Source organism: Erigeron canadensis, chromosome 6 (genome assembly GCF_010389155.1).
Source record: "Erigeron canadensis isolate Cc75 chromosome 6, C_canadensis_v1, whole genome shotgun sequence".
In the NCBI taxonomy this organism is placed as follows: domain Eukaryota; kingdom Viridiplantae; phylum Streptophyta; class Magnoliopsida; order Asterales; family Asteraceae; genus Erigeron; species Erigeron canadensis.
In genome coordinates this window covers 26,353,783-26,378,805 of record NC_057766.1, presented here as the reverse complement: position 1 = coordinate 26,378,805, position 25,023 = coordinate 26,353,783, and the positions used below count along the sequence as shown (strand labels likewise).

Below are 25,023 nucleotides of genomic sequence, written 5' to 3'. Positions count from 1 at the left end.
AGATAAACTCAATATGGATTTGAAGTTGAAACAAAAAAAAAACAAACTGCTTTTTATTAAGCAATCTTAAATTTTGGAAGCTCATAATACTTATTAATTTATAACTTCGTTGGGACCACTATAAATACACTGGGATTTCAAAAAAAAAGTTATTATCTTATTATTTTATTGATTAAGGTTCAATTTTGTACTGGTCTCAAGTTGGGACCGGACAAATTAATAGTTTTATAATTTTATGAAGGTTATTAATTAATCGAGTATCAATTTATAGAGGTTCGACTGTATGTATCTTTCATTCACCCAATCAAATATATCTTATTCTCTTTCAAATAACACTAGTTGATACATATGTATCTTTTATTGAACACATCTGATGATGGGTTACAAAATAATTTCATGTAGAAGTTTTGATAGGTTAGTTTAAAAGAGGCTTTTTCTGGCTATTCAACTTGATCATGCCCATGTTACAACAGATGCCCATGGCATGTGTGTTTGGGAAATATGTGGACAAGTTTTTGTAATGATAAGAAATGGTCTTTGGTAGGTTGTCTTAAAACACTTTTAAATAAGATATTTTTACATTGAAAATTAATTGGTCAAGTTTGATAATAGAAAATCAAGACTTTTCTTATAATATCTAGAAGTTCTAAAAGTATTCACAATAGCAAAAAGTTTTTAAAAGCTTTTTATTTTGCCACTAATCAATCCACCATCTTCAACCTCTTAAAAGTCATATTCTCCAATGGAAAACTCTTTTAAAGCTTTTTTTAGCACTAAACAAGGAAAAAAATTTTGATCAAAGGGTTAAAGATTGTCAACCTATTCATCAAAAAAGTCATTAACTCCAATGATATCAATCTTTACAAAGACTTTTTCTTTTAAAAAAAAAACTTTCTTCAACCCACCATTGAAATTAAAGGTAGCAGGTTTGAGTCCTGCAGAAGCGATCTTTCCCCATTGAAATTACTGGAGGTCTCGAGTTCGAGATACGGGAAGCAAAATTAAAGGAATTTCACAATAAAGTCCTACAGTGAAGCAGGTTTGAGTCCTGCAGAAGCGACAGAGTTTTATCCTAATTAAATGTCGTGCCTTCGGGCTCTCTAACGCGGACCCAGTTAAGACAACGTAAGCTAAATCCCTTGTTGAGAGCAAATATCCACAATTTAAAATATATATATATATATATATATATATATATATATATAATAGAATATTTTATTGGCATCATAACACTTTAGGGTAAAATGATAGGATCTTATGTTGTTCTGGGACCAAGATGCCCCCTTTATGTTTTTTTTCTTATATTATTAAGTTTTTATAGTTATACTAAACAATTAGATTTTTTTTTTTACAAGTTACTAAACAATTAGATAAATCTAAACCTTAAGCAATATATTTGTTCTATCTTAAAATCTACTCTTAAGTTAGGATGCTAAGCTTTAAAAAAAAAACTCTTAATAGTTTTTAAATAAATATGGAAAGTGTGACATATCTACTAAGCCTGTTAATTCTACCGTTCAAAGAATATTCTAACCCCACCACTATAAAATAAAAAATATTTCGTTTGTTCACACTTAATTATACAAAGTGTGAAAAAATTTATAAAAAATTTATTTGTTCATACTTGGTTATAAAAAATTAGAAAAAATTTATGAACACACATATAAAAATGTGTAAAAAAAGTTACATTTAAAAGTGTGAATAAGTCTTATAAGTTATAATTTTTTCACACTTACAAATATGTAAACAAAATGTTAACATTTAAAAGTGTAAACAATTGTCAATATTTTCACACTTAAAAGAATGAAAGTTAATTTGTAACACATATTTCTTCACACTCTCTATGTGTGAAGAAAATAGGTATTACAAATTAAATTTCACACTTTTACGTATGAATAATTGATATATTTTTACACACTTGAAAGTGTGGACTTTTCTTTTCAATATTTATAAGTGTGTGAATATTATGATTTTGTAAATTTTTTCACACTTTTAAATGTCAAATTATTTCTATACACTTTTAAATGTAATTAAATTAACAAAAATTTCACACTTTTTAAAAGCTTGAAAAAATAAGTGTGAGAAAATGACATAATTTGTTGTCGTGCACTAAAAAAATTCCAACCTTCTTTAATGCATTCGTGAGATCCGACACTCTCAATCTACCTATATATATATATATATATAGGGGTTAGTTATTGTAAAACAAGTATTAAAGTAAAACAAATAAGATAAGATCTTGACCCTTAGATTATGATAAAATTGATGCACGGAGATTCACATATATATTGATACACGATGATTTTAATGATGCACAATGATTGTTAGTGAAGTAAAATCTATTGTTTTATTTGTTTTACTATAATACTTGTTTTATTTTACCTATATATATATATCAATATATATATACTATATATATATATATACTATATTATAAAGCAAAAAGTCCATGTCTAACATTTTAAATTTCAACATTTACTCTCCCAAAATGTCTCTCTATCTATTTTATATTTACCTAAATTAATTATAATACCCTTTCTATCTTCCCAAATCTCAACCAATCATTTTTTTTCACTCTTCTCCATAAATCATTTTTTCCTCCAATTCATTCAAAATCTTTTATCTCAAAAACTGTACATCGATAAATTATAAAAATTATATGGGTGTTCTTGAAATTCAATGTTCTTTCATTAGAGATGTCATTCGATATACTTTCGACGAATTTTTAAATCTGAGGGCGGAGCTTGTACGGCTAAGGCATTTGACTATCATACTTTATGACATATCACACTCTATGATCTAGATATCACCCCTACCATCTCACCGCCGCAACGCTCGGGTACCTACTCTCGTGTGTGTGTGTGTGTGTGTATATATATATATAAAGGTCATCAATTCTTCTATGAAAAACATGAGTTTTAATTTATAATCACAACCCTTAGATCTAGATAATGGTATTATTCCCTAATTTATTATTGCAAAATAACTACATTAGTCCCTTTACTTTATAAAATTAACATTTAGTTAATAAGTATAAATTATATTATTTAATTATAGAAGTTTTAATATCAAAATCACAAATTATATCTTTATATCAAAAAATACATATACGGGGTACTTGGTAGTACTCATTGGTAAAAAAAAAAAAAAAAAGTGTATAAAAAACATCCGAAGCTTTAATTGCACACGACCACACATTGCCATATTTGTCATTTGGTCTTTCCATTTATATTATTTAAATTTTTTGTTTTTTAGCTAAATCATAAAATATTTTTTTTAGTAGTATTTTCATCTAAAAGCTACATATAAAACTAATTTAACATGATCTTTTCATTTTTTATGAATATCCAACTAGCATAACGCGCGTTGCGTCGATTACTATCGATAGGAATTCTTATGTTACGCTTACCGAAAACATATAAGTGGACGATCAATTAAGCAAGATCCTACGATAGATCACGTATCAACCTTCATGTTCTAACTGAAATTGCTAAGCCAATGATGACTAGTCCAACTGGTTAGAGGCATCTCAGGTTTTATCCAAAGTCTTGAGTTCGATCCTTAGGAATGACAAGTCTTAAGGTTTTTCCTCCGAATACTTATAACGGCCCATATTTAACATCTCGTTGTCTAGGGTATATGCAAGGCTTCACCATTATACGGTGAGGTTTCCCTGATGTCGAATACCGACTGAATGTTCGGAAAAAAAAAACTGAAATTGCTAAAACTAATAATGGATTCAGTTTTTTATCGATTGTAACCTTTGTTTAAATATATCCATACATTGATCATACCATATATAGATTATAAATATAATTATCTTTACTCCTTTATAAAGCATTTTAGGTTTTATTTATGATATGTCTTAAAAAATTAAGTATATATTTGTTTTTTTTTTTTCTCAAAAAGCCTCTTTCACTATATTTATGGTTTCAAAAATGCCCCTCCACATACTAAAACACTAAATTACCATATCTACCCTTATAACAAATTGTCACTCTTAAAACGAATTTCCGTCACAATGCGCGGGTATTATGCTCGTCTTATAAAACCAAATAATATGACTTATTAAATAATATAATTATATTAATTTTGGCTATGTATATGGACCTAACTTTAGATTAAAATCCTATATTATACGGGGCTAACTGATAACGTAAATATACATTAATTGATACTAACAATATTATTCCTAATTTATCATAATATAAATTAAAAAAGTGTCCAATTAAGAAGTGATAATTAGATTAAAAATATGGTCAATTAAATAGTATAAATATATTAATTTTAATCTGGTTATACATGTGTATCTCATACTAAAAAAAAAAAAAATTATCTTATAAAACCAAAAAATATGACTTATTAAATAATATAAATATATTAATTTTAATTTGGCTATACATATAGATCTCACATTAAATTAGAATCCTACGTTGTACAGAGCTGACTGCGAATGTAAATAAAATGTAATTGATAGTTACATAGTTTATCATAATATAAGACTATCAGATTATGACGTGAATTATAACATTTTGATTTAAATATATGATATATGTCAAATATGTTAAAACATGATTAGTGAAACATAATATTTATAAATTTTTTAAAAAATTATAATTTATTTTTGATAAATATAATATAATAAGCAATCCTATCTAAAAATAGCTATATATTAAAAACTCAATGGGAGTTTGATAAAAAAAAAAATATTTTATAAACCTTTGAAAGTTTATTACATAACATAGTAATTATAGGAGGTTTAAAAATAGTTTTAATAGATAATGTAGTCGCACATAAAACGCTGATTGAATATACGATATATGATACGTTATAGCATGATACAAGATAATTTGATATTTTCTTATATCATTATATTAATTAATATATAACATTTTTTATTTATATTTGTCAATTTACGATATTGTAATATAATTATGTGTCGATAAATATATATGTCTACTCGCGTACTACGCGGTACAATAATTCAGTTAAAATTATACTAAACAAATTAATAATTCTAATATTTTTTATGCATTCATGACTAAATTTTGTTTTATTATTTATTATATTTATATTAAACAATCTAATAAAAGTAACTATGTCAGGGCAAAGATGCAGTCGGCGAGTTCTATCGTCTCTTTCCATCGACAAAAATCGACAAGTCGGTTCCATTGCACCCCCTCCCTCCAGCTTAAATCCGCAAATAGCATGAGTTATATATATCGACTTCCTATGGCCGAATAAAAAAAATAATAAACCATACACGTATTAACACACATAAAGCCCTACACGGCTACTCGCTCATCTAACCATTTCTCAAAATTGACAGCAAAAGACGATGACATGTTAAAAAGAGCTGCTGCCAATGAAGTCCTTTATGACAAACATAATGACTAGCATGATGAAAGTCCATAGGAAGAGACCTTAATGATAACCTTAAAGATACTACTATCACTTTCTTTACATACAACAACAAGACTTAAACCCTGTATGCGGAATATGAGGGAGGTGATTTGTAGACAGTCTTGTCTTTATTCAGAAGTAAAGAGACTGTTTTAAAATAGACCTCCGGCCAAAAGTGTAAAGACCGGGGTAAAAAGTGTAATAACCATATCTCTGTTTGCTGAGTATCACCTGATTACAAGTAGGGAAGAAAAGCAAATATGCGACCTAACATACTTTAGCACGAGTTCAATACATATATATATATATGAGTTGTGATCAGAAGAAACCACAAAAAGTGGTGAAACCCAAGGGCTACATCTCAGCCCTTGGATCAAAAGCAATCCACGGCTAAGATTAAAAAAACAAAAATAACACGGAGGGGTAAATAAGTAATTTTACACATTATCTTATTCCTTTGTTATTTCTTCCAAATCCAAATACACACACACACACAAAAACATACACAGACCTTTCTCTCTTTCTCTCTCTCTCACCACCAGTACCAGCACCATAACCACCACCACCACTACCACCACCGTGTTCAGATCACCATCACGTTCTAATCAGAATAGTACAGCCATCGTCGTCATCATCTTTATCATTCATCATCAATTGATCTTGAAGATGTTAATAACAATGGAGGATCTATTGAATACGAATATATGGCTTTTTGTTATGTAAATTTGAAATATTCAAATGTAATTAGATTACATGTGATTAGATCTATTCTAACATTTGAATTTGTTAAATTTTATTGGTTATTTAATTGACTTTGTTGTTTGGTATAATATTGTCTACAAAGTGTTTGATAAAATGTCTAAACCAAAGTTTCTTATATATGATTTAGTATCAAATCACATTTGATTGAATATTGCATACAAGGTGTTTGATGAAATGTCTAAACCAAAGTTTGATAATACCTTTAAAATTCCTTTATGTGCAGTATAAGTGTATATGTTTGTGTGATTTTATGTATTGAATCAAATATGATTATATAAGTTATTTGTTATTGTTTAATTTATGTTCAGAATCATATTTCATTATCTATTGACATTTTATTGATTTCTGTTTTTGTAATTGTGTGTGTAAAATCATATTCGATTTTGTATATAGATTCCATAAATTTGTGTTTTATAACTTTGTTTCTACAATCAAATTTCATTTTGTATTGAGGTTCTAGTTAACTGTGTTCTTATGCCTAGAATCAAAAATGATTTTACGCATACATTGTGAAAAACATATACAAAATTAACTATTCAAAATCAAAAATGATTTTACGCATATATTGGAGAAAACCTATACAAAATCATATATGATTTTTTATAACACATTGAAACAAAACCAAATGAGTTCTATATAAAGAAAACCATTTAAAATCAACAATGATTTTACGCATAGAGTGTCAAAACCCTATACAAAATCATGTATGATTTTATTCATTCATCTAGATAAAAAAAAAGTGAGTTCGGTATCATTAAACATAATCATATATGATTTTGTATATGCTTTCGTACAAATAAACTTATTCAAAATCAAAGTTGATTTTAAGCATACACTATGAAAAATTTATCCAAAATCATATATGATTTTACGTATTTTGAGACAAGGCAAATGAGTTCTATACAAATAAACCTATTTAAAATCAATTTTGATTTTATGCATATAGTGTGAAAAGAGTATACAATATCATATATGATTTTACGCATACATTGTCAAGAAAATACTCGTATACAAAATCATATATGATTTTGTGTAGCACATTGAGTCAACCAAATGGCTTCCTTAAAAAGATATTTATTCAAAATCATTTTTGATTTTACTCATAAAGCCTAAAAACCTATTCAAAATCAACTATTCAAAATCAAAAATGATTTTACGCATACATTGGGGAAAAGCTATACAAAATCATATATGATTTTATGATTTTGTATAGCACATGGAGACAAAACAAAATGAGTTACATACCAAGAAACCCATTTAAAAATCAAAAATGATTTTAAGCATATAGTGTGAAATACCCATACGAAATCATATTTGATTTTATTCATACATCTAGACAAAAGAAATGAGTTCGGTATCATTAAACCTATTCAAAATCAAATTTGATTTTGTATAGGTTTTTGAAACCGTATGCGTAAAATCAATTTTGCTTTTGTGTAGGTTGTTTGGTATGAGCTAAATTTGTTTTGTTTAAATGTATGCATAAAATCAAATTTGATTTTGTATAACTTTGACACCATATGCATAAAATTAAATTTAATATTGAATAGGTTTCTTGATATGAAACTCATTTGTTTTGTCTAAATTCTCTATACATAATCAACTTTGATTCTATACATAAAGTTGTAAAAACTGAAATCCAAAAAAATATCAACACATGATCAAATTTGATTGTAGGCATATAGTCACAAAATCAAAGTTACAAAATCAAAATATCAATACATATAATCAAATTTAATTCTAGACATTTAGTCACAAAATCAAATTAACTATAAACTCAGTACAAAATCAAATTTGATTGTCCAAACAAAGTTACAAAATCAAAATCTCTAAAATCTCTATATATAGTCAAATTTGATTCTAGACATAAAGTTGCAAAAATAGAAATCACTAAAATATCAACGCATAATCAAATTTGATTATAGACATATAGTCACAAACACACAAGTAACTACAAACTCAATACATAATCAAATTTGATTGCACAAACAAAGTTACAAAACACAAATTTAACAAATTCATATTTTAGAATAGATATATGTACAATCAAGTATATGATTGACTATACAATCAGTAAATACATATATAATCAAATTTGATTTAGTACATACATTTTGGTTTAGACATTTCATCAAATATTTTGTGGGCAAAACTCATATAAAAATTTTAAACAACAACGACCAAATATACAACTTCTTATCATATAAAAAACAAAAATGCTAAGACCTACAGGAGGGGGACAAATGTATATGGTACGCTTAGGGGTTTATGGTTTGAAGTGGGCTAACCATACAACTTCAAACCCTAAACCCTAAGCTACAATATAAAAACTTCGGAATAATCTAAAACCTAAATGCTAAAGCCTACAGAAGGGGGCGGATGTATACGGTACGCTTAAGGGTTTATGGTTTGAAGTGGTAGGGTTAGCCCGGTTAACCCTACAACTTCAGACCCTAGGCCCTAAGCTACAATATGAAAACCCTATAAAATATAACCCTAAATGCTAAACCCTTAAAGGCTAAAGCCTACAGGAGGGGAACAGATGTATACGGTACGCTTAAGGGTTTAGGGTTTGAAGTGTTGTAGAGTTAGCCTAACGGCTAACCCTACGACTTCAAACCCTAAACCCTAAGCTACAAAGTAAAACCCGAGGGGAAAGTTACATTCTAAAACCCTAAATGCTCAACCCTAAAATGCTAAAGCCTACAAGAGGGGGACGGGTGCATACAGTACGCTTAAGGGTTTATGGTTTGAAGTCGTAGGGTTAGCCTACGACTTCAAACCCTAAACCCTAAGCTACAAAGTAAAACACGAGGGGAAACTTACATTATAAAACCCTAAATGCTCAACCCTAAAATGTTAAAGCTTACAGGAGGGGGACAGGTGCATACGGTACGCTTAAGGGTTTATGGTTTGAAGTCGTAGGGTTAGCCTAACGGCTTATTTAGTTTAGTATTTAAATCAAAATTGATTTTGTATATTACATCAAGTCAAAACCAAAATAAGTTGCATAAAAATATAACCGTTTGAAATCATATATGATTTTAAACATAGTGTGAATTATCCATACAAAATCATTTTTGATTTTATTCATACTTATACAAAATCATTTTTGAATTATCCATAAGAATGATTATACGTATGCATTGAGGAAAACATATACAAAATCATATATGATTTTATTTATAAATATAGAAAAAACAAATGAGTTCGATATCATTAATCTTATTCAAAATCATATATGATTTTAGTCGTAATTAGTCAACCAAGTATACCAAATCATAAATGATTTTGTGTAGGACATTTAGGTAACTTCCATCTCATTCATAAAAAAACAATACGAAATCAAAAATGATTTTATGCATCATTTAGAAAACCTATGCAAAATCAAAAATGATTTTACACATACATTAGAGGAAAACTTTAGAAACTCATTTATGATTTTGTATATTACATCGAGTCAAAACCAAAATAAGTTGCATAAAAATATAACCGTTTGAAATCATATATGATTTTAAACATAGTGTGAATTATCCATACAAAATCATTTTTGATTTTAATCATACTTATACAAAATCATTTTTGAATTATCCATAAGAATGATTTTACGTATGCATTGGGGAAACATATACAAAATCATATATGATTTTATATATAAATATAGAAAAAAAAAATGAGTTCGATATCATTAATCTTATTCAAAATCATATATGATTTTAGTCGTAATTAGTCAACCAAGTATGCCAAATCATATATGATTTTGTGTAGGACATTTAGGTAACTTCCATCTCATTCATAAAAAAACAATACGAAATCAAAAATGATTTTATGCATCATTTAGAAAAACCTATGCAAAATCAAAAATGATTTTACACATACATTAGAGGAAAACTTTAGAAACTCATTTATGATTTTGTATATTACATCGAGTCAAAACTAAAATAAGTTGCATAAAAATATAACCGTTTGAAATCATATATGATTTTAAACATTGTGTGAATTATCAATACAAAATCATTTTTGATTTTATTCATACTTATACAAAATCATTTTTGAATTATCCATAAGAATGATTTTACGTATGCATTGAGGAAAACATATACAAAATCATATATGATTTTATTTTAGTTAAAGCAAATGTCTTCCTTAAACAAATCATATATAAAATCAAAAATGATTTTTAGCATACACTTTCATATTCGAAATTTGATTTAGTACATACTCTTTGTCTTAGACATTTCATCAAACACTTTGTGGGCAAAACTCATTATAAAAATTTTAAACAACAAGTTCTTATCATATGAAAAAACAAAAATAAGAGAAAAAGACTACAAATCATGGATAAAAATGGTTTGTTTGTCCATTTTTATATTAAAAACATAAACTACATAATATTTCACTCTAATAATATCTAAAACATCATCTTTTATTTGTTGTTGTTGCTAGTGGTTTGAGATGAAGATCCAGATTTTAATGGTGGTGGCGGCGGCGACGACTGCGGTCGGATATGTTGGTGGTGGTGGTTACTGTCCAAGGAGTAGAAGAGAGAGAGTGTGTGTTTGTGTGTGTGTGTGTGTGTGTGTGTTTTGATCAGGAGAAAAAGAAAAGAAGATAAATGAAAGATAGAGTCTTATTTTTTTTAGTGTAAATTACGAATATACCCCTCCGTGTTTTATTTTTAATTTGGGGTAAATGCTAATCTCCACCATTGATGGGAACAATCAAAGGGCTAAGATTAAGCCCTTGAGATCCATGAAAAATTAAGGATGTAAATGAACAAAGCTCATATATATATATATACACACAAAGTAACCACATTAAACATATTACATAAAAGCGTAAAAACATAATAAATAAAGTCTCTTGCAAGAAACCAAACATGTGATATGAAAACAACCATACGTGCATATGTATAAATATGTATACATGTGAATGATTATTTTTGTACATAATTGAATTAATTAAAAAGAAAAATGAAATCATATTGTAATAACCTTATATATCTGCTTCAATTCCCTGCCACACAACAAACACATACACACACAATTAATCTCCTTCGGTCCTTCCCTACCACTCAACATAGAGAGACACACAGACAAACAACTTAACAACACACATGTATACAACCATAGGAACGAGAAAGAAAAAAAAAAGGAAATAAATGGCCCAAGAACATGTTTCGTCTTCATTACCACTTTGTGTTTAATTTCGACGGGATACGATGACGACCCCACGTGGAGGGTGGTGTCAAGAACATCTTTGTCGACGTGATTTTCGACGGGCCAAGGACAAGCCTTTTGTGAGCAACTAATCGTTTGATCTTTCGTTGTTTCACTTGATATATTACCGTGCAATTCTTCAAAAAAGGCCGGTTAGTTCTATGATCAATATTTAATTTTTAGGGAAGCTAGCCAGGTGCCATTGCGACAAATAACTTAAAACATCACTTATATAATAATAATGGACTTTAAAAGGCTTCTCTTCAAATCGAGATATATACATGGAAGATGCAATTAGTTTGATTCATGTGGAAAATAATGAGGGTGTGGGTGACATATAGTAGAGCTTTATGAAACGAAGAGATAATGATCAAGAGAAGGATGAGGTGATTGTTACGGTCAATTCATTATCGTGTGAGAAAGAAAACAAACAATCGAATAAATTGACAAGGTGACAACGTACAAAGCAAGCTAAGACCAAGACCTGGTAAAAAGCTAGCTAGTCGAACGAATTTTCGTGGCAGTGGGTCCATGTTTCAATTCGGTTCAGGCCTCATCAGACCTGCTTTTATATATAGCACTTAAGTAAAAGCAGAAGTTAAAGAAAGTTTTCATGACATATACCTTTCATGCATAGAAATGGTATTTAGTTAGTAAAACCATAAGACGTATTTGGTTAGGGAAACATATTTTGTTTTTTAAGAAAACATATAAAATTTGAAGACATCTTTTTATTGTTTTTTACACTTTAAAATTTTCATTTTTTAAATTTTAACAACTCTAATTTCTATATAATGCTTTTATAAAATGCAATGCACTAATTAAATTTATACTAGTTAATGAAAACCAATTAGTCAAAACAATTTCAAGTTAATTAACACTTTTGTCTAACGTACTGGAATACATGACAACATTTTCTAGGAAAATCAAAGTAATTTCAAATCAATACCAATCGTGATTTCATTTTTCACATGATGTTCAAAAGAGATAATCCGGGGTTCATTGAGCTTAATTGTGATTATTATTATCATCTATATCTATACTACATTTTAAAACATTTGATTTTCATTCACTTTATTTCATCTATCCAAGTTACCCTTTCATTTATTTACAAACTTAGATATCTCCACCAAATATACTTAGTTATATTACCGTTAATGAAATTATTTACAATATACATCCCTCAACCCTTAAAATAATTACACTATCCATTTTACATCAATTATTTTTACATTAATAACCATACCGCTAACGATGCCGCCGCCGCTAATGTTTCCGCCACCACTGTTGTTGTCAATGCACCGCCGTATCGGGGGCATAAGAATAGTTTTTGTTAATTAATGGACTTCAAAAGCTTCTTTGCACTGAAGACTTTAAAAGCTTCACAGCAAGTTTGATTCAATATCGTGTGAGAAAAGAAAGAAATAGATGACAACGTGCAAATTAAGCAAGACCAAGACTTGTTAACAAGTCGACTGAAATATCATTGCGGTGGGTCCATGATTCAGTTTAGTCTCCATCAGTGTTGCAAAGACTTATTTTTCACCGTTGGTATTTATTAGTAATATCTTAGGAATTTCAAATCCAAGAAACATATGTGTCAAAAAATACAAAATAGGTTTTTCATGGCATACCTTTCTTATTTCTTACATGTAACGGCAATATTGCTGTTATGGTCTCCAACACTTTCACTGGCCACAAACGATATTGATCGTCTTGCACTTCTGGCCATAAAGTCGAGCATCATTCATGACCCCCAACATGTTCTTGACTCATGGAACACCTCCTTGCATTTCTGTCAATGGCAAGGTGTTACATGTGGTCGTCGGCATCGTAGAGTCACCAGATTAGTCCTTGGGTCTCGAGGCTTTGCTGGTTCCGTGTCCCCTCATATTGGAAACTTAAGTTTTCTCAGAGTGTTAAATCTAACGAATAACACCTTTAAAGGTGTAATCCCACATAATTTAGGAAATCTGTTTAGGTTGGAGGAACTATATCTCAACAGCAATGCTTTTGAAGGTGAAGTTCCAGTCAGTTTATCAAACTGTACAAGGCTAACCATTCTACAGTTTGGTAGGAACAATCTGACTGGCAAGCTTCCACAACAGCTTAGTGCACTGGTGAACCTGATGGTGTTAGCCATTCATAATAATGGTTTTACAGGAGGGATACCGTCTTACTTTGGAAACTTCACTTTTCTTAATGGCTTATATGCCACCTACAATTATCTAGGCGGAAGCATTCCTCACACTTTAGGTCGATTGTACAACTTGCAAGTATTTGCTTTTGGTTCTAACCTTCTATCTGGTACGATCCCTCCATCATTATATAATTTAACGTCTTTAAAAGATCTTGACGTAGCCAATAATTCAATTAGTGGAAGCTTACCAAAAGATATAGGCTTACAGCTACCCAATCTTGAGCTTTTTTATATATGGCATAACAAATTTACTGGTAGCATACCCTTCTCATTTTCTAATTGTTCAAACTTGTTTAGACTTGAGTTGAATAACAATGGTTTTACTGGGAAGGTTAACATAGATTTTAGACGCATGTCAAATCTTTAGATTATTATATTAGGTAATAACAGTCTAGGGAGTTCAGAACCTGATGAGATGAACTTCATTGATTCCATAGTCAATTGTAGCAAACTAGAAAAAATATATCTTGCATTCAACCAATTGACTGGAGCTCTTCCTAGTTCTATTGGCAATCTCTCATCTGAGCTAATAACTTTATCACTTGATAATAACTTCATTTATGGGACCTTGCCGTATGGGATTGGGAATCTTGTGAAGTTAGAGGAATTCTATATAAACTCTAATCGGTTAACCAGCATAGTTCCAAGTGAACTTGGTAATCTACAACACCTTCTATATTTAGACATGAGTGACAACTACTTCAACGGGAACTTACCAAAATCTATAGGAAACCTATCGTTATTGCTAGAGTTGACTTTGGCGGAAAACAGATTAGAAGGACATATATCTCCCAATCTTGGCAATTGCAGTGGTTTGTTGGCTTTGGACCTTTCCGTAAACAATCTTACTGGCCCTATACCCGCTGAACTTTTTCAGCTATCATCCCTGTCGATGCTTCTAAACCTGTCTCACAATTATTTAGTTGGACCCCTTCCCCAAGAGATAGAAAAACTCAAAATTTTGGTGGCACTTGATCTGTCACAAAATGATCTGGTTGGATCTATACCAAATGCCATCACAAGCTGCACAAGCCTTGGGTACCTAAATCTTGGCGCCAATTCCTTTCAAGGTCCGATACCTTCCTCAATGAGTGTTCTAATAGGTATCACCGACCTTAATCTTTCCCGTAACAACTTCTCTGGACAAATTCCAAAATTCTTAGAGCAACTAAGCTTGTCTTCATTGGATTTGTCGTTCAACAATCTTCAAGGTGAGGTACCGTTGGAAGGTGTTTTCAAGAATGCGAGTTTGATCTCGATCCAAGGGAACAATGGTCTGTGTGGAGGCCTTCCTGAACTTCACCTGCCCAAATGTGTCAAAGTATCAAGGTCAAACACAGGTTCTAGACCACCACATGTTATTCTAATTGTCATTCCAATTTGCTCGCTTTTAGTTGTAGCAATGTTTTTGTTTTATCTGTTTTATTGGAAAAGAAGGAAGGCACAAGCACAACCAGCAACAGCTTCATACGTGCAACCATTTTCAAGAGTATCTTATGGAAGCATACTCAAAGCTACCAACGAATTCTCTCAACAAAACTTGATTGGGACAGGGGCTTCTAGTGTTGTTTATAAGGGTATTCTTGAACCAGCTGATGGAATGGTTGCTATCAAGGTTTTAAAGCTTGGAAACCAAGGAGCTTTGAAGAGTTTCTTGATGGAGTGCGAGGCTTTGAAAAACATAAGGCATCGTAATCTTGTGAAAGTCATCACTTCCTGTTCATCCGTTGATTTTCAGGGTAATGATTTCAAAGCTATTATTTACGAGTTCATGCCAAATGGGAATCTTGAAAGGTGGCTACATCCAAGTTTAGAACAAGAGGTTGATTTCGAAGAAGCTCCTCCACAAAGATTAACCCTTCGCCAAAGAGTAACGATTGCAACAGATGTGGCTCATGCCATGCACTACCTCCACCAAGAGTGTGAAGTACCCATAATTCACTGTGATTTGAAGCCAAGCAATATCTTACTTGACAGTGACATGGTTGCTCGCATTGGTGATTTCGGGCTGGCAAAGTTCCTACCATTAAAACCACATGAAAGCACTACAGTTGGACTAAGAGGGACTATTGGGTATGCACCTCCAGGTAATCAGTTTTTTTCAAAGAAGTTTTCAAATATATTATGTAATATTTTGTACAATTGTTAACTAGATTTCATGTGGTTTTAGAGTACGGCCTTGGAGGTGAGATGACAAAAGAAGGGGATATCTACAGCTTTGGGATATTGTTATTAGAGATGATAACAGGAAAGAGACCCACAGACCGCATCTTCAAAGATGGATTGAACCTCCGTGGCTATGTGACAATGGCTTTACCTGATCGTCTAATGGAGATAATTGAACCGACACTATTGTCTGTCATTGAGGGTGCAAATGTCAACCATGACGATGAAGCTAGAAAGTGGAAGATGTTGGAAAAAAGCATGATTTTATTGGCAAGAACTGGGTTGGGATGCTCCTTGGAATCTCCGAAAGATATAATGAACACAAGCAAAATAATCCAAGAGTTGCATCACATCAATTGTCTCTTCTGAAGTTGTCTAAAATATGATAGTGAGATTAAAGACCAAGAGGTGTTGTTGCAGTTGGCTAGCGCGTATATCTCATCCTAAGGTCAAAAATTTGAGCCTCTTCATATATCTTTTTGTGTTCCTTGATGTTTTTAAAGTGTCTTCATGTAATACTACTGTAATTATACAGCCATAACTGGTACTTTCTTGCATTTTATATGCTCAAATCCATATGAATAAACTTTTCCAATCATTTCACCCGTTGTCCATTTTCGTTATGATTATGGACAGAGGTTGTCTGTGGTAGTTATGAGAAAGCTAACAAATTTTCAACTTGAAACGAAATATATATATCGTGATCAAGATTTCAAATCAGGTTTGCGGAAATGCAATAAATGCATTAATTATGATTAACAGGAGAAAGACCTTTAACAAACTAGCCATCAACGAATATTGATTTTGAAACAACAAAGACAGAAAGACCATTAACAAACTAGCCACCAACCACCACCTCTGCAGATGGATGAGCTGAGGCCACATCACCCTTGAAATCCTTGGCGAGAATGCTATATAAATTCCAGAAGTCTTAAGGTAATGTTATAAAATATAAAAGCAATTTTTCTTTGTAAGTGGTTTTATAGGAAATATTATTAGTAGTTGCCGTATGGTAAAAAGATGTAGGATCATTGCTGTAAAGTTGTAAGTTTATAAGTAGACAAGTAGTCATTAGATATGAAAATATGTCCATTAGGTTCAAGTTGGGTAGAAAATAAAAGCTTAAAGTTGTTTCAAATCGAAACAGATAATGTTGACACATTTGTGTAGTTAAGAGGTGAAATCGACCCAAATGTGGTTAAACTTGATCAGGGTCAAGGGAAAAGAGCTTTGGTGAGTTCATTTGGTTATAATTTGGTGAAAATGGGCCAGTTGGTCCCGTTTTGAGAGAGAATCATCGAAACTGGTCAAGATCCAAACCTTAAAAAATGTTGACATTCTGAGAAGTATATTTTCAAGTTAGTAAAATGTTTTGAGCCGATAGTGGAAAAGTTGGACTGAGTTTGAGTGAAAATGAATTTTAGTCATACGTTTGGTATAAACTTGACAATTCTCATTTTAAAAACTTTACTAAACGATTTTGATAGTTAAAATGTAATTGGAAATGGATTATGGTATTTTGCAACAAGTAACAAATTGCCATCCAAGACCAATCTGTCATTGAATAAACATAATCAAATTTTCAGTTATCAATAGAACTTCGGATAATTTACAGCCCAATTTAATCAAATGGCTTGATGAATAAAGTGGTAAAACAATAATACAAGATCTTAAAAGAGGTACAATTACGACATATATCTATACTTCCTAATAACACAAAATGCCTTTTTTAAAAATAAGCAATTTTGTCTTTAAAATGTCAAATTTGCCCTTGGATATTTTGACATCGATATAATCCATCTATAATACCCTTACTCAAAAATCAATACTTCCTAATAACACAAAAGACCCTTTTTAAAAATAAGCAATTCTATCTTTAAAATGTCAAATTTGCCCTTGGACATTTTGACATCTATATAATCCATCTATAATACCCTTACTCAAAAATCTATACTTCCTAATAACACAAAAAGCCCTTTTTAAAAATAAGCAATTCTGTCTTTAAAATGTCAAATTTGCTCTTGGACATTTTGACATCTCCATCCGGTCGCCATCACCACTCCACCGTCACAATACCACAATCTAGCGGTGCCCCGCCACCAATCACCACGACCAGGTAGTGTGTTATATTCAAATTAATTGAATATGCAGGTTAGTTTTCGGTTTCTTCATTCTTTTTTAATTTTGTTATTTCATAGCTTTAGGGTTTTTTTTATAATTTTGTTATAGGTTTTGATATATATCTATTAATTTTGTTATATCTTATCTTGCTAAGCTTCTTTTGCATTTATGTTTCTCTTATATTGTTTTTCAACTATGGGACAACAGTTTGCTTTTAGTTTTCGATTGACCACCATCCATCGCCTTTCTTATTAATTGGTTCGTTTGCTCAATTCTGTTGTTAATTTCCAATATTGGTGGTGGGGATATTGTTTCTCATTCCAAGAATGAAGTTCAGATTATGAAAATTGGGCTATTGTATAGTTTTGAAGAATAAGGTATATTTGATTTTGTTTTAAATGTTTTTAGGATAGATATATGGTTTGATAATGTTTGCTGGCGTTGGTTTCATGGGTCAGATTTTGTTACACAACATATACTGATAGTATATGGTTTGTCAATATTATTTGGGGATGCTTGGTTAAATAATGGTGGAGTAGTTCATACAAGTAACCGGGTGTGGTACAAAAAACGATGATATTGATGATGAGGTATTGGATTATATATGTTGCATGTTGGAAGTTTGGCAATGATTTTTTGTATTGCTATCAAAGAGTATTCATGTGAGAAAGACCGTTGAAAGAATTAAACTTACGATATTTGCCATCCATCGCTTTCTTTACTCATTTTTTTACTTGGATTCGTTTTCAGGTTGTGAACGAAACCTACTGACTCAAGTGCCACAATAGGAAACCAAGATGCCACTCTGAGAGGGTCTACCTAAAATGGCACCTAATTTTTGAAATCGGGTTTTACTTGAAACTGAATGATAAGGCAACGATTAATAAGTTGCTTACAACAATGCATATCAATTGTTTTGTGTGACCCTGCAACGAGTTTCTTCCAATACGTCTATTTTGATCTCTTAATTTATAGCTTCCGACGCGGTTTAGTTTCACCGTTTTTATGTATCTTTTTTATGTGACCCCTTGGGGCATGTTTTCGTAGGTTAACCAGAATTTGTGGGACATTTATTGCTTCTATCGAAACTGGTATCTTGGTGCGAGTATCCTCTTTTACCCACTTCAAATTATGTCTGTCAATACATATGCATATTATAAAATGATGATCCTGAAAAAAGTATTTGATGTTTTACAGGTACCTTTATGTTTGGTGCTCATCTGCAACTGACCCCCGTTACTGTTCTCTCCATTTTCGAGGTAGATAAATATCATAATTTTATTCATTATGTTTGTATTTTACTTTATTGATTTGCAAATTAACTTCAGTAGGGGTGAGAGGTGTTTAACAAGCTTAGAATAATACTAAATGCGTTTTCACAAGCTTAACAATCATGGCGAGTGATCTGCATACTCAATTTTTGAGCTCTAAACGGGAAAGAATGCTTTTTTTCTTCTTTTCTTTTGTTATGATATCATGTTTGTGACTTATCTTTGGAAGGTTTTTGCTGCCATTTATTCTCTCTCTCACCACCTTATGTGCATTTCAAGCTAGATTTACTTATCAAATGGTTAATAGCTTGTGTTTAGGGTCTACCTGGTATATCTAATATTTACATCAGTCGTTGACAAGGTGCATACATGTTAGTTCTGATAGAATGGTATTTTAAGTGTTATGTCCCGTGATTGAATTCTTTCTATAATATATGCACTTCATTTCTTTACAAACTTCTATTTGTATATTTGTGCATATTCTGGAAGTTTTCTGATTGTAATATTGGATGGCTTTGTTCTAAAATAATAATAATGCCTTTGTCATTTAAACATTTATATTATGCTCTAGAAATGAACCGTAGAGTCACTTTTACAATATATAACTCTAAAATTATTGCTAAAGGCATTGCTACGGATAAGAAAAATCATCTGAATTGTCATAGTTTATGTCGCTAAATGTTTAAACAATAATTACCCTTTTATAACTCACGAAATTACTAACCAATTATGTCCTTTTTTATATTCTTATTAAATTTTAATCTTTGACTATTTTCTTTTAAATTGCCCGTTTAGACACCATTAGCCTCCCCCCTACAATTCAATTGTATGTTTCATACAATCTTAAGTTGTTATTTTTCATGTTTAGTTTTTGCACCTAATTTGCGATTTGTTTTTGAATGATAGATACGGTTAGATGTTGCATTAACGCATCTGATGAAAGTAACATGAACACTATAAACCATTACAACATCTGGCGCTATAAACCGTCGCCGCTGCAACGCGCGGGCACTCTTCTAGTAATACTTATTTGGACAACCCCTTAGAATTTATTTGACACAACCAAACACAGGTTGTACAAAGCACTGAAAAACTCTGTTTGTTAGCAATCAGAGTTGCTTTGTTAATAATGAGATGGTTTCAGACATCCAAGGATGGAAAAAACGGCTTTACCTTTCAAGCCTGGCAAAAGATCTTAAACTTTCGCAGCCACTGTAAGTAACTCTGAGAACAAGCCTTTCGATTTATCATCATTAACCTCTAATCTATATGTAAACACTACTTTAAACACTATTTATTTAATTTACATATCTAAAGCACACTATAATGAAGGTAATAATAATATGACAAAACATGAATAACAAAAATGCCCCAGACATCCAAGGAAGGATAAAACAGAGACGAAAGGCGAATGATCTTAGCCGGCCACTGCGAATGTCTTTGAGAAAAAAGCCTTACATTTCTAAAACTTATATAATGGTATACAGAATCAAAGGATGTCATTCGACTAACATTCACGCTTCGGGTTTATCAGGCTACTTGGTTACGTGGGTCAGGCAGTGTACTCAAAAAATCACTCAAAAAATCACCTGAATGCTCATCTAATCGGCTTTTACGTCTCAGTACTAAGTATTTCATTATACACACCTTTGAAAATGTATCAGTGAGACAATTGACTCAGTACCAAGTATTTCACAATTTCACAGTTTGAACTGGATACTCATGATCATATGTATTGCAGTCACCATTGACTTTAGAGATGTCAAACACTTGGGAAATGCTCATCTAATTTTGGACTTTCGATTATTGTTATCTCTATGGGTCAGGCGGGTGACATAAACAAAACAAAAGCAAAGAAGGAAACTGATCAAGCGCGTCGTAGTCATCCAAGATATATTTTTGTTACATGCTCCTAAATGGTTTTTATTCATAATCTAAGATTATTATTCAAATAATGTATTTTTGGGAATCACATTCAGCACATTATAATTAAATACAATAATTTGGACAGAAGGTGTTTCGTGCACACCCAACCCGTTTCAACTGCAAATTATTTTCTTTTTCTCAGTGAGTTTTTTTTTAACGTTTCCATCTCTTTCTGATTTTGGTTTGTACATGATGTTGTTTGGCGTTATTTTTATGTTGTTTTTATACAATTAATGAACAAGTTGTTGCGATTAACTGTTTATTTTTTTATATAAAATTAATGAACAAGTTGCTGCTATTAACTGCCGGTTTTGCTGCAGTTTTAGGGATGCTCGAGTCTGGTATTTTAAGGATATTTAGGCGATGGGTTGGTAGTATAAAACTATCTTGTGACATGTTAGGTAAGTGTAGTTGTTTAGGCCATTGTGGTGTAGTTAACATGATTATATACCAAGATATAGTGTTAACCTTCTATACAGGAGCAAGCTTCTTCCAGGTAACTAGATCTCAAACGTTAACATGAAGAAAGAATGACATTTTAAAAAAATATCGAGTTTTCAGGTTTGTTCTTTGAGTTTTGGTATAACCGTGTATATTAGAAATATACATTAGTGCACCAATGATTAATCCAATAATATAATGGACTAACTTTCACAAACATGCATAAATTTATTCATTACCAATTATTATAATTTAGGGGTTAGCATCATCCACTATTTTAGTTTTTTCATTACCTATTATTACACCTTAGGGGTTAGCATAACCCACTATAATCCAAAAATTTTCAAAGCAACACAAAGACTTGGTAAGAAGTCGTCGAACGAAATTTCCATGTTTCCATGTTTCAGTTCAGACCCCACCCGCGTTGCAAAGACTTATTCTTCACCGGTGTATCATAGCAATGGTATTTAATAAAACCTTAAGAATCTCAAATCCCATAAACAAATGTACGTACCAAAAAGAAGAAAGAAAGTTTTTCATGACATGCCATTCTCTGTTTTTGTATGTAGCGGCATTGCAGTTATGGTCTCCAACACTTGCAACCGTTTCATTTGCCATAAACCATACCGATCATCTTGCAATTCTGGCTATCAAGTCGAGCATCATTCATGACCCCCAAAATGTTCTTGACTCGTGGAATACGTCTTTCCATTTCTGTCAATGGCAAGGTGTTACATGTGGTCGTCGGCATCGTAGAGTCACCAGATTAGACTTGAATCTCGAGGCTTTGCTGGTTCCGTTTCTCCTCAGATTGGAAACTTAAATTTTCTCAGAGTGATAAATCTACGTAATAACACCTTCAAAGGTGTAATCCCACCTCAATTAGGAAAATTGTTTAGGTTGCAAAAACTAATTCTCGGCTAACAATTCTTTTGAAGGAGAAGTTCCAGCTAGTTTATCAAACTGTACGCAGCTAAACGTTCTTTGGTTGGGTAAAATTAATCTAGTTGGCAAGCTTCCACAACAGCTTAGTGCGCTAGTGAACATGATTGATTTAGACATTGAATATAATGGTTTTAGAGGAGGGATACCAGCTTTCTTTGGAAACTTCACTTCTCTCAAAACTTTATAGGTCCAATGTACAACTTGCAACTAATTAGTTTTGGTTTTAACCATCTCTATGGTACGATCCCTCAATTCTTACTTAATTTAACATCTTTAAAAGTTCTTAGCATACCAAATAACTCAATTAGTGGAAGTTTACCAAAAGATATAGGCTTGGAGCTACCCAATCTTAAGATTCTTTACATATGGGGTAACAAATTTACCGGAAGCATACCTTTCTCATTTTTTAATTGTTCAAACTTGTTAGAACTTGAGTTGAGCGACAATAGATTTACTGGGAAGATAAACATAGATTTAAGACGTATGCCAAATCTTCAAGTTGTTGGGTTAGGCCCTAACAGTCTAGGGAGTTCGGAACCTGATGAGATGAACTTCATTGATTCAATGGTCAATTGTAGTAAACTAGAAATAATATATCTTGGTACGAACCAATTGACTGGAGTTCTTCCCAACTCTATTGGCAATCTCTCATCTCAACTAATAGCTCTATCATTTAGTAGAAACTTCATTTATGGGACCTTGCCCTCTGGAATTGGCAATCTTGTGAAGTTAGAGCGATTACTTATAGACTCTAATTAGTTCACGGGAATGGTTCCAAGTGAACTTGGTAATCTACAAAACCTTAGATATCTATTCATGAGTCACAACTTCTTCACCGGGAACTTTCCAAAATTTATAGGAAACATGTCATTGCTACAGTTGTTGTTGTTGGAAGAAAACAGATTAGGACATATACCTCCGGATATTGGCAACTGGAGGGGTTTGTTGGTGTTGGACCGTTCTATAAACAATCCTACTGGCCCTATACCCGGTGCAATATTTCGGCTATCATCCATGTCGAACTATCTAAATCTTTCTCGAAACCATTTAGTTGGACCCCTTCCCTAAGAGATAGGAAAACTCAAAAGTTTGACGACACTTGATCTGTCACATAATGCTCTCTGGTTGGAGCAATACCAAATGCCATCGCAAGTTGCACAAGCCTTGAGTACCTAAATCTTGGTGGCAATTCTTTTCAAGGTTCTATACCTCCATCAATGAGTGCTTTAAGAGGTATCAACGACCTTAATCTTTCTCGTAACAGGTTTTTCGGACAAATTCCAAAATTCTTAGAACAACTAAACTTGTCTTCTTTGGATTTGTCCTTCAATGATCTTGATGGTTCTTGATGGTGAGGTAACGTTAGAAGGTATTTTCAAGAATGCGAGTTTGATTTCGATTCAGGGGAACAATAAACTATGTGGAGGCCTTCCAGAACTTTGCCTGCCCCAAATGTGCCCAAGTATTAAGGTCAAAGACGAGTTCTAGAACCTCGCGTGTTATTCCATTTGTCATTCCAATATCCTCGTTTTTAGTTGTAGCAATGGTTTTGTCTTATTTATTTATTGGAAAAAAAGGAAGGCACAAGCACAACCAGCATCATCACAAGCTTCATACGTGCAACCGTTTTCAAGAGTTTCTTATGGAGACTTACTCAGAGCTACCAACGAGTTCTCCCAACAAAACTTGATTGGGACAGGGGCTTTTAGTGTTGTTTATAAGGGTATTCTTGAACCAGCAGATGGAATAGTGGCTGTCAAGGTTCTAAAGCTTGAAAATCAAGTAGCTTTAAAGAGTTTCGTAATGGAGTGTGAGGCTTTGAAAAACATAAGGCATCGTAATCTTGTAAAAGTTGTTACTTCTTGTTCTTCGGTTGATTTTCAGGGTAATGATTTTAAAGCTATTATTTACGAGTTCATGCCAAATGGGAATCTTGAAAGGTGGCTACATCCAAGTTCCGAACAAGATTTTGATATCGTATACAGCTCCAGTTAATCGGTTTAAACAAAGATTTTAATATATATCTTGTACAATATCTACCTAAATGTCGTGTGGTTTTAGAGTATGGTCTTGGTGGTGAGATGACAAAAGAAGGGGATATATATAGCTTTGGGATATTGTTATTAAAGATGATAACAGGAAAGACCCACGGATCGGCTTTTCCAAGATGGTTTGAGCCTGGGGCTATGTGATGATGGTTTTGCCTGATCGTCTAATGAAGATAATTGAACCTAACCTGTTGTCTATCATTGAAGCTAGAAAGTGGGAAAGGTTGGAAAAAAGCATGATTTTATTGGCAAAAATTGGGTTGGCATGCTCCATAGAATCTCCCAAAGAGAGGATGAACTCAAGCAAAATCATCCAGGAGTTGCATACATCAATGGTCACTTCTAAAGTTTTTTTAAAAATATCTCTTATTTAATAATTTATTTGTTTGAGTCTCATTATTTTGTTATCATGTTAAAAAAACATGAAATTTCCCAAGGAGATGATGAACTCAAGCAAAATCATCCAGGAGTTTCATCCAGGAGTTGCATCACATCAATGGTCTCTTCTAAAGTTTCTTTAA

The 25,023-nt window shown here is 31.9% G+C and overlaps 3 protein-coding genes and 1 long non-coding RNA gene across 4 annotated transcripts; all 4 read left to right on the top strand.

The window, feature by feature from the left end:
• Positions 1-13,009: 13,009 nt before the first annotated feature.
• Positions 13,010-13,951, top strand: LOC122605137 (putative receptor-like protein kinase At3g47110). The gene has a single exon (XM_043778016.1). The coding sequence runs from the start codon at positions 13,010-13,012 to the stop codon at positions 13,949-13,951; it is 942 nt and encodes a 313-aa protein (XP_043633951.1).
• On the top strand, positions 13,947-16,353 carry LOC122605136 (receptor kinase-like protein Xa21). The gene is made up of 2 exons (XM_043778015.1): positions 13,947-15,671; positions 15,755-16,353. Exons 1-2 carry the CDS (start codon positions 14,000-14,002, stop codon positions 16,117-16,119), a joined length of 2,037 nt encoding a protein of 678 aa, XP_043633950.1. The 5' UTR covers positions 13,947-13,999; the 3' UTR covers positions 16,120-16,353.
• A 1,880-nt stretch (positions 16,354-18,233) lies between these two features.
• On the top strand, positions 18,234-19,105 carry LOC122602673. Its single transcript, XR_006324363.1, has 3 exons — positions 18,234-18,248; positions 18,622-18,962; positions 19,069-19,105. It is a non-coding gene; the product is annotated as an uncharacterized LOC122602673 (long non-coding RNA).
• Positions 19,106-21,348: 2,243 nt separating this feature from the next.
• LOC122604570 (receptor kinase-like protein Xa21) lies at positions 21,349-23,213 on the top strand. The gene is made up of 3 exons (XM_043777453.1): positions 21,349-21,469; positions 22,079-22,302; positions 22,590-23,213. The coding sequence occupies exons 1-3, from the start codon at positions 21,349-21,351 to the stop codon at positions 23,211-23,213; spliced, it is 969 nt and encodes a 322-aa protein (XP_043633388.1).
• The last annotated feature ends 1,810 nt before the right edge of the window (positions 23,214-25,023 follow it).

Excerpts from the sequence above, each read along its gene's own strand:
- LOC122605137 (XM_043778016.1), top strand. The coding sequence starts at position 13,010 with ATGGCATACCTTTCTTATTTCTTACATGTAACGGCAATATTGCTGTTA.
- LOC122605136 (XM_043778015.1), top strand. The coding sequence starts at position 14,000 with ATGAACTTCATTGATTCCATAGTCAATTGTAGCAAACTAGAAAAAATA. Across the intron at positions 15,672-15,754 it reads TATTGGGTATGCACCTCCAG|AGTACGGCCTTGGAGGTGAG; the intron begins GTAATCAGTTTT and ends ATGTGGTTTTAG.
- LOC122604570 (XM_043777453.1), top strand. The coding sequence starts at position 21,349 with ATGAACAAGTTGCTGCTATTAACTGCCGGTTTTGCTGCAGTTTTAGGG. Across the intron at positions 21,470-22,078 it reads ACTATCTTGTGACATGTTAG|CGGCATTGCAGTTATGGTCT; the intron begins GTAAGTGTAGTT and ends TTTTGTATGTAG. Across the intron at positions 22,303-22,589 it reads TGAATCTCGAGGCTTTGCTG|AGGAGGGATACCAGCTTTCT; the intron begins GTTCCGTTTCTC and ends TAATGGTTTTAG.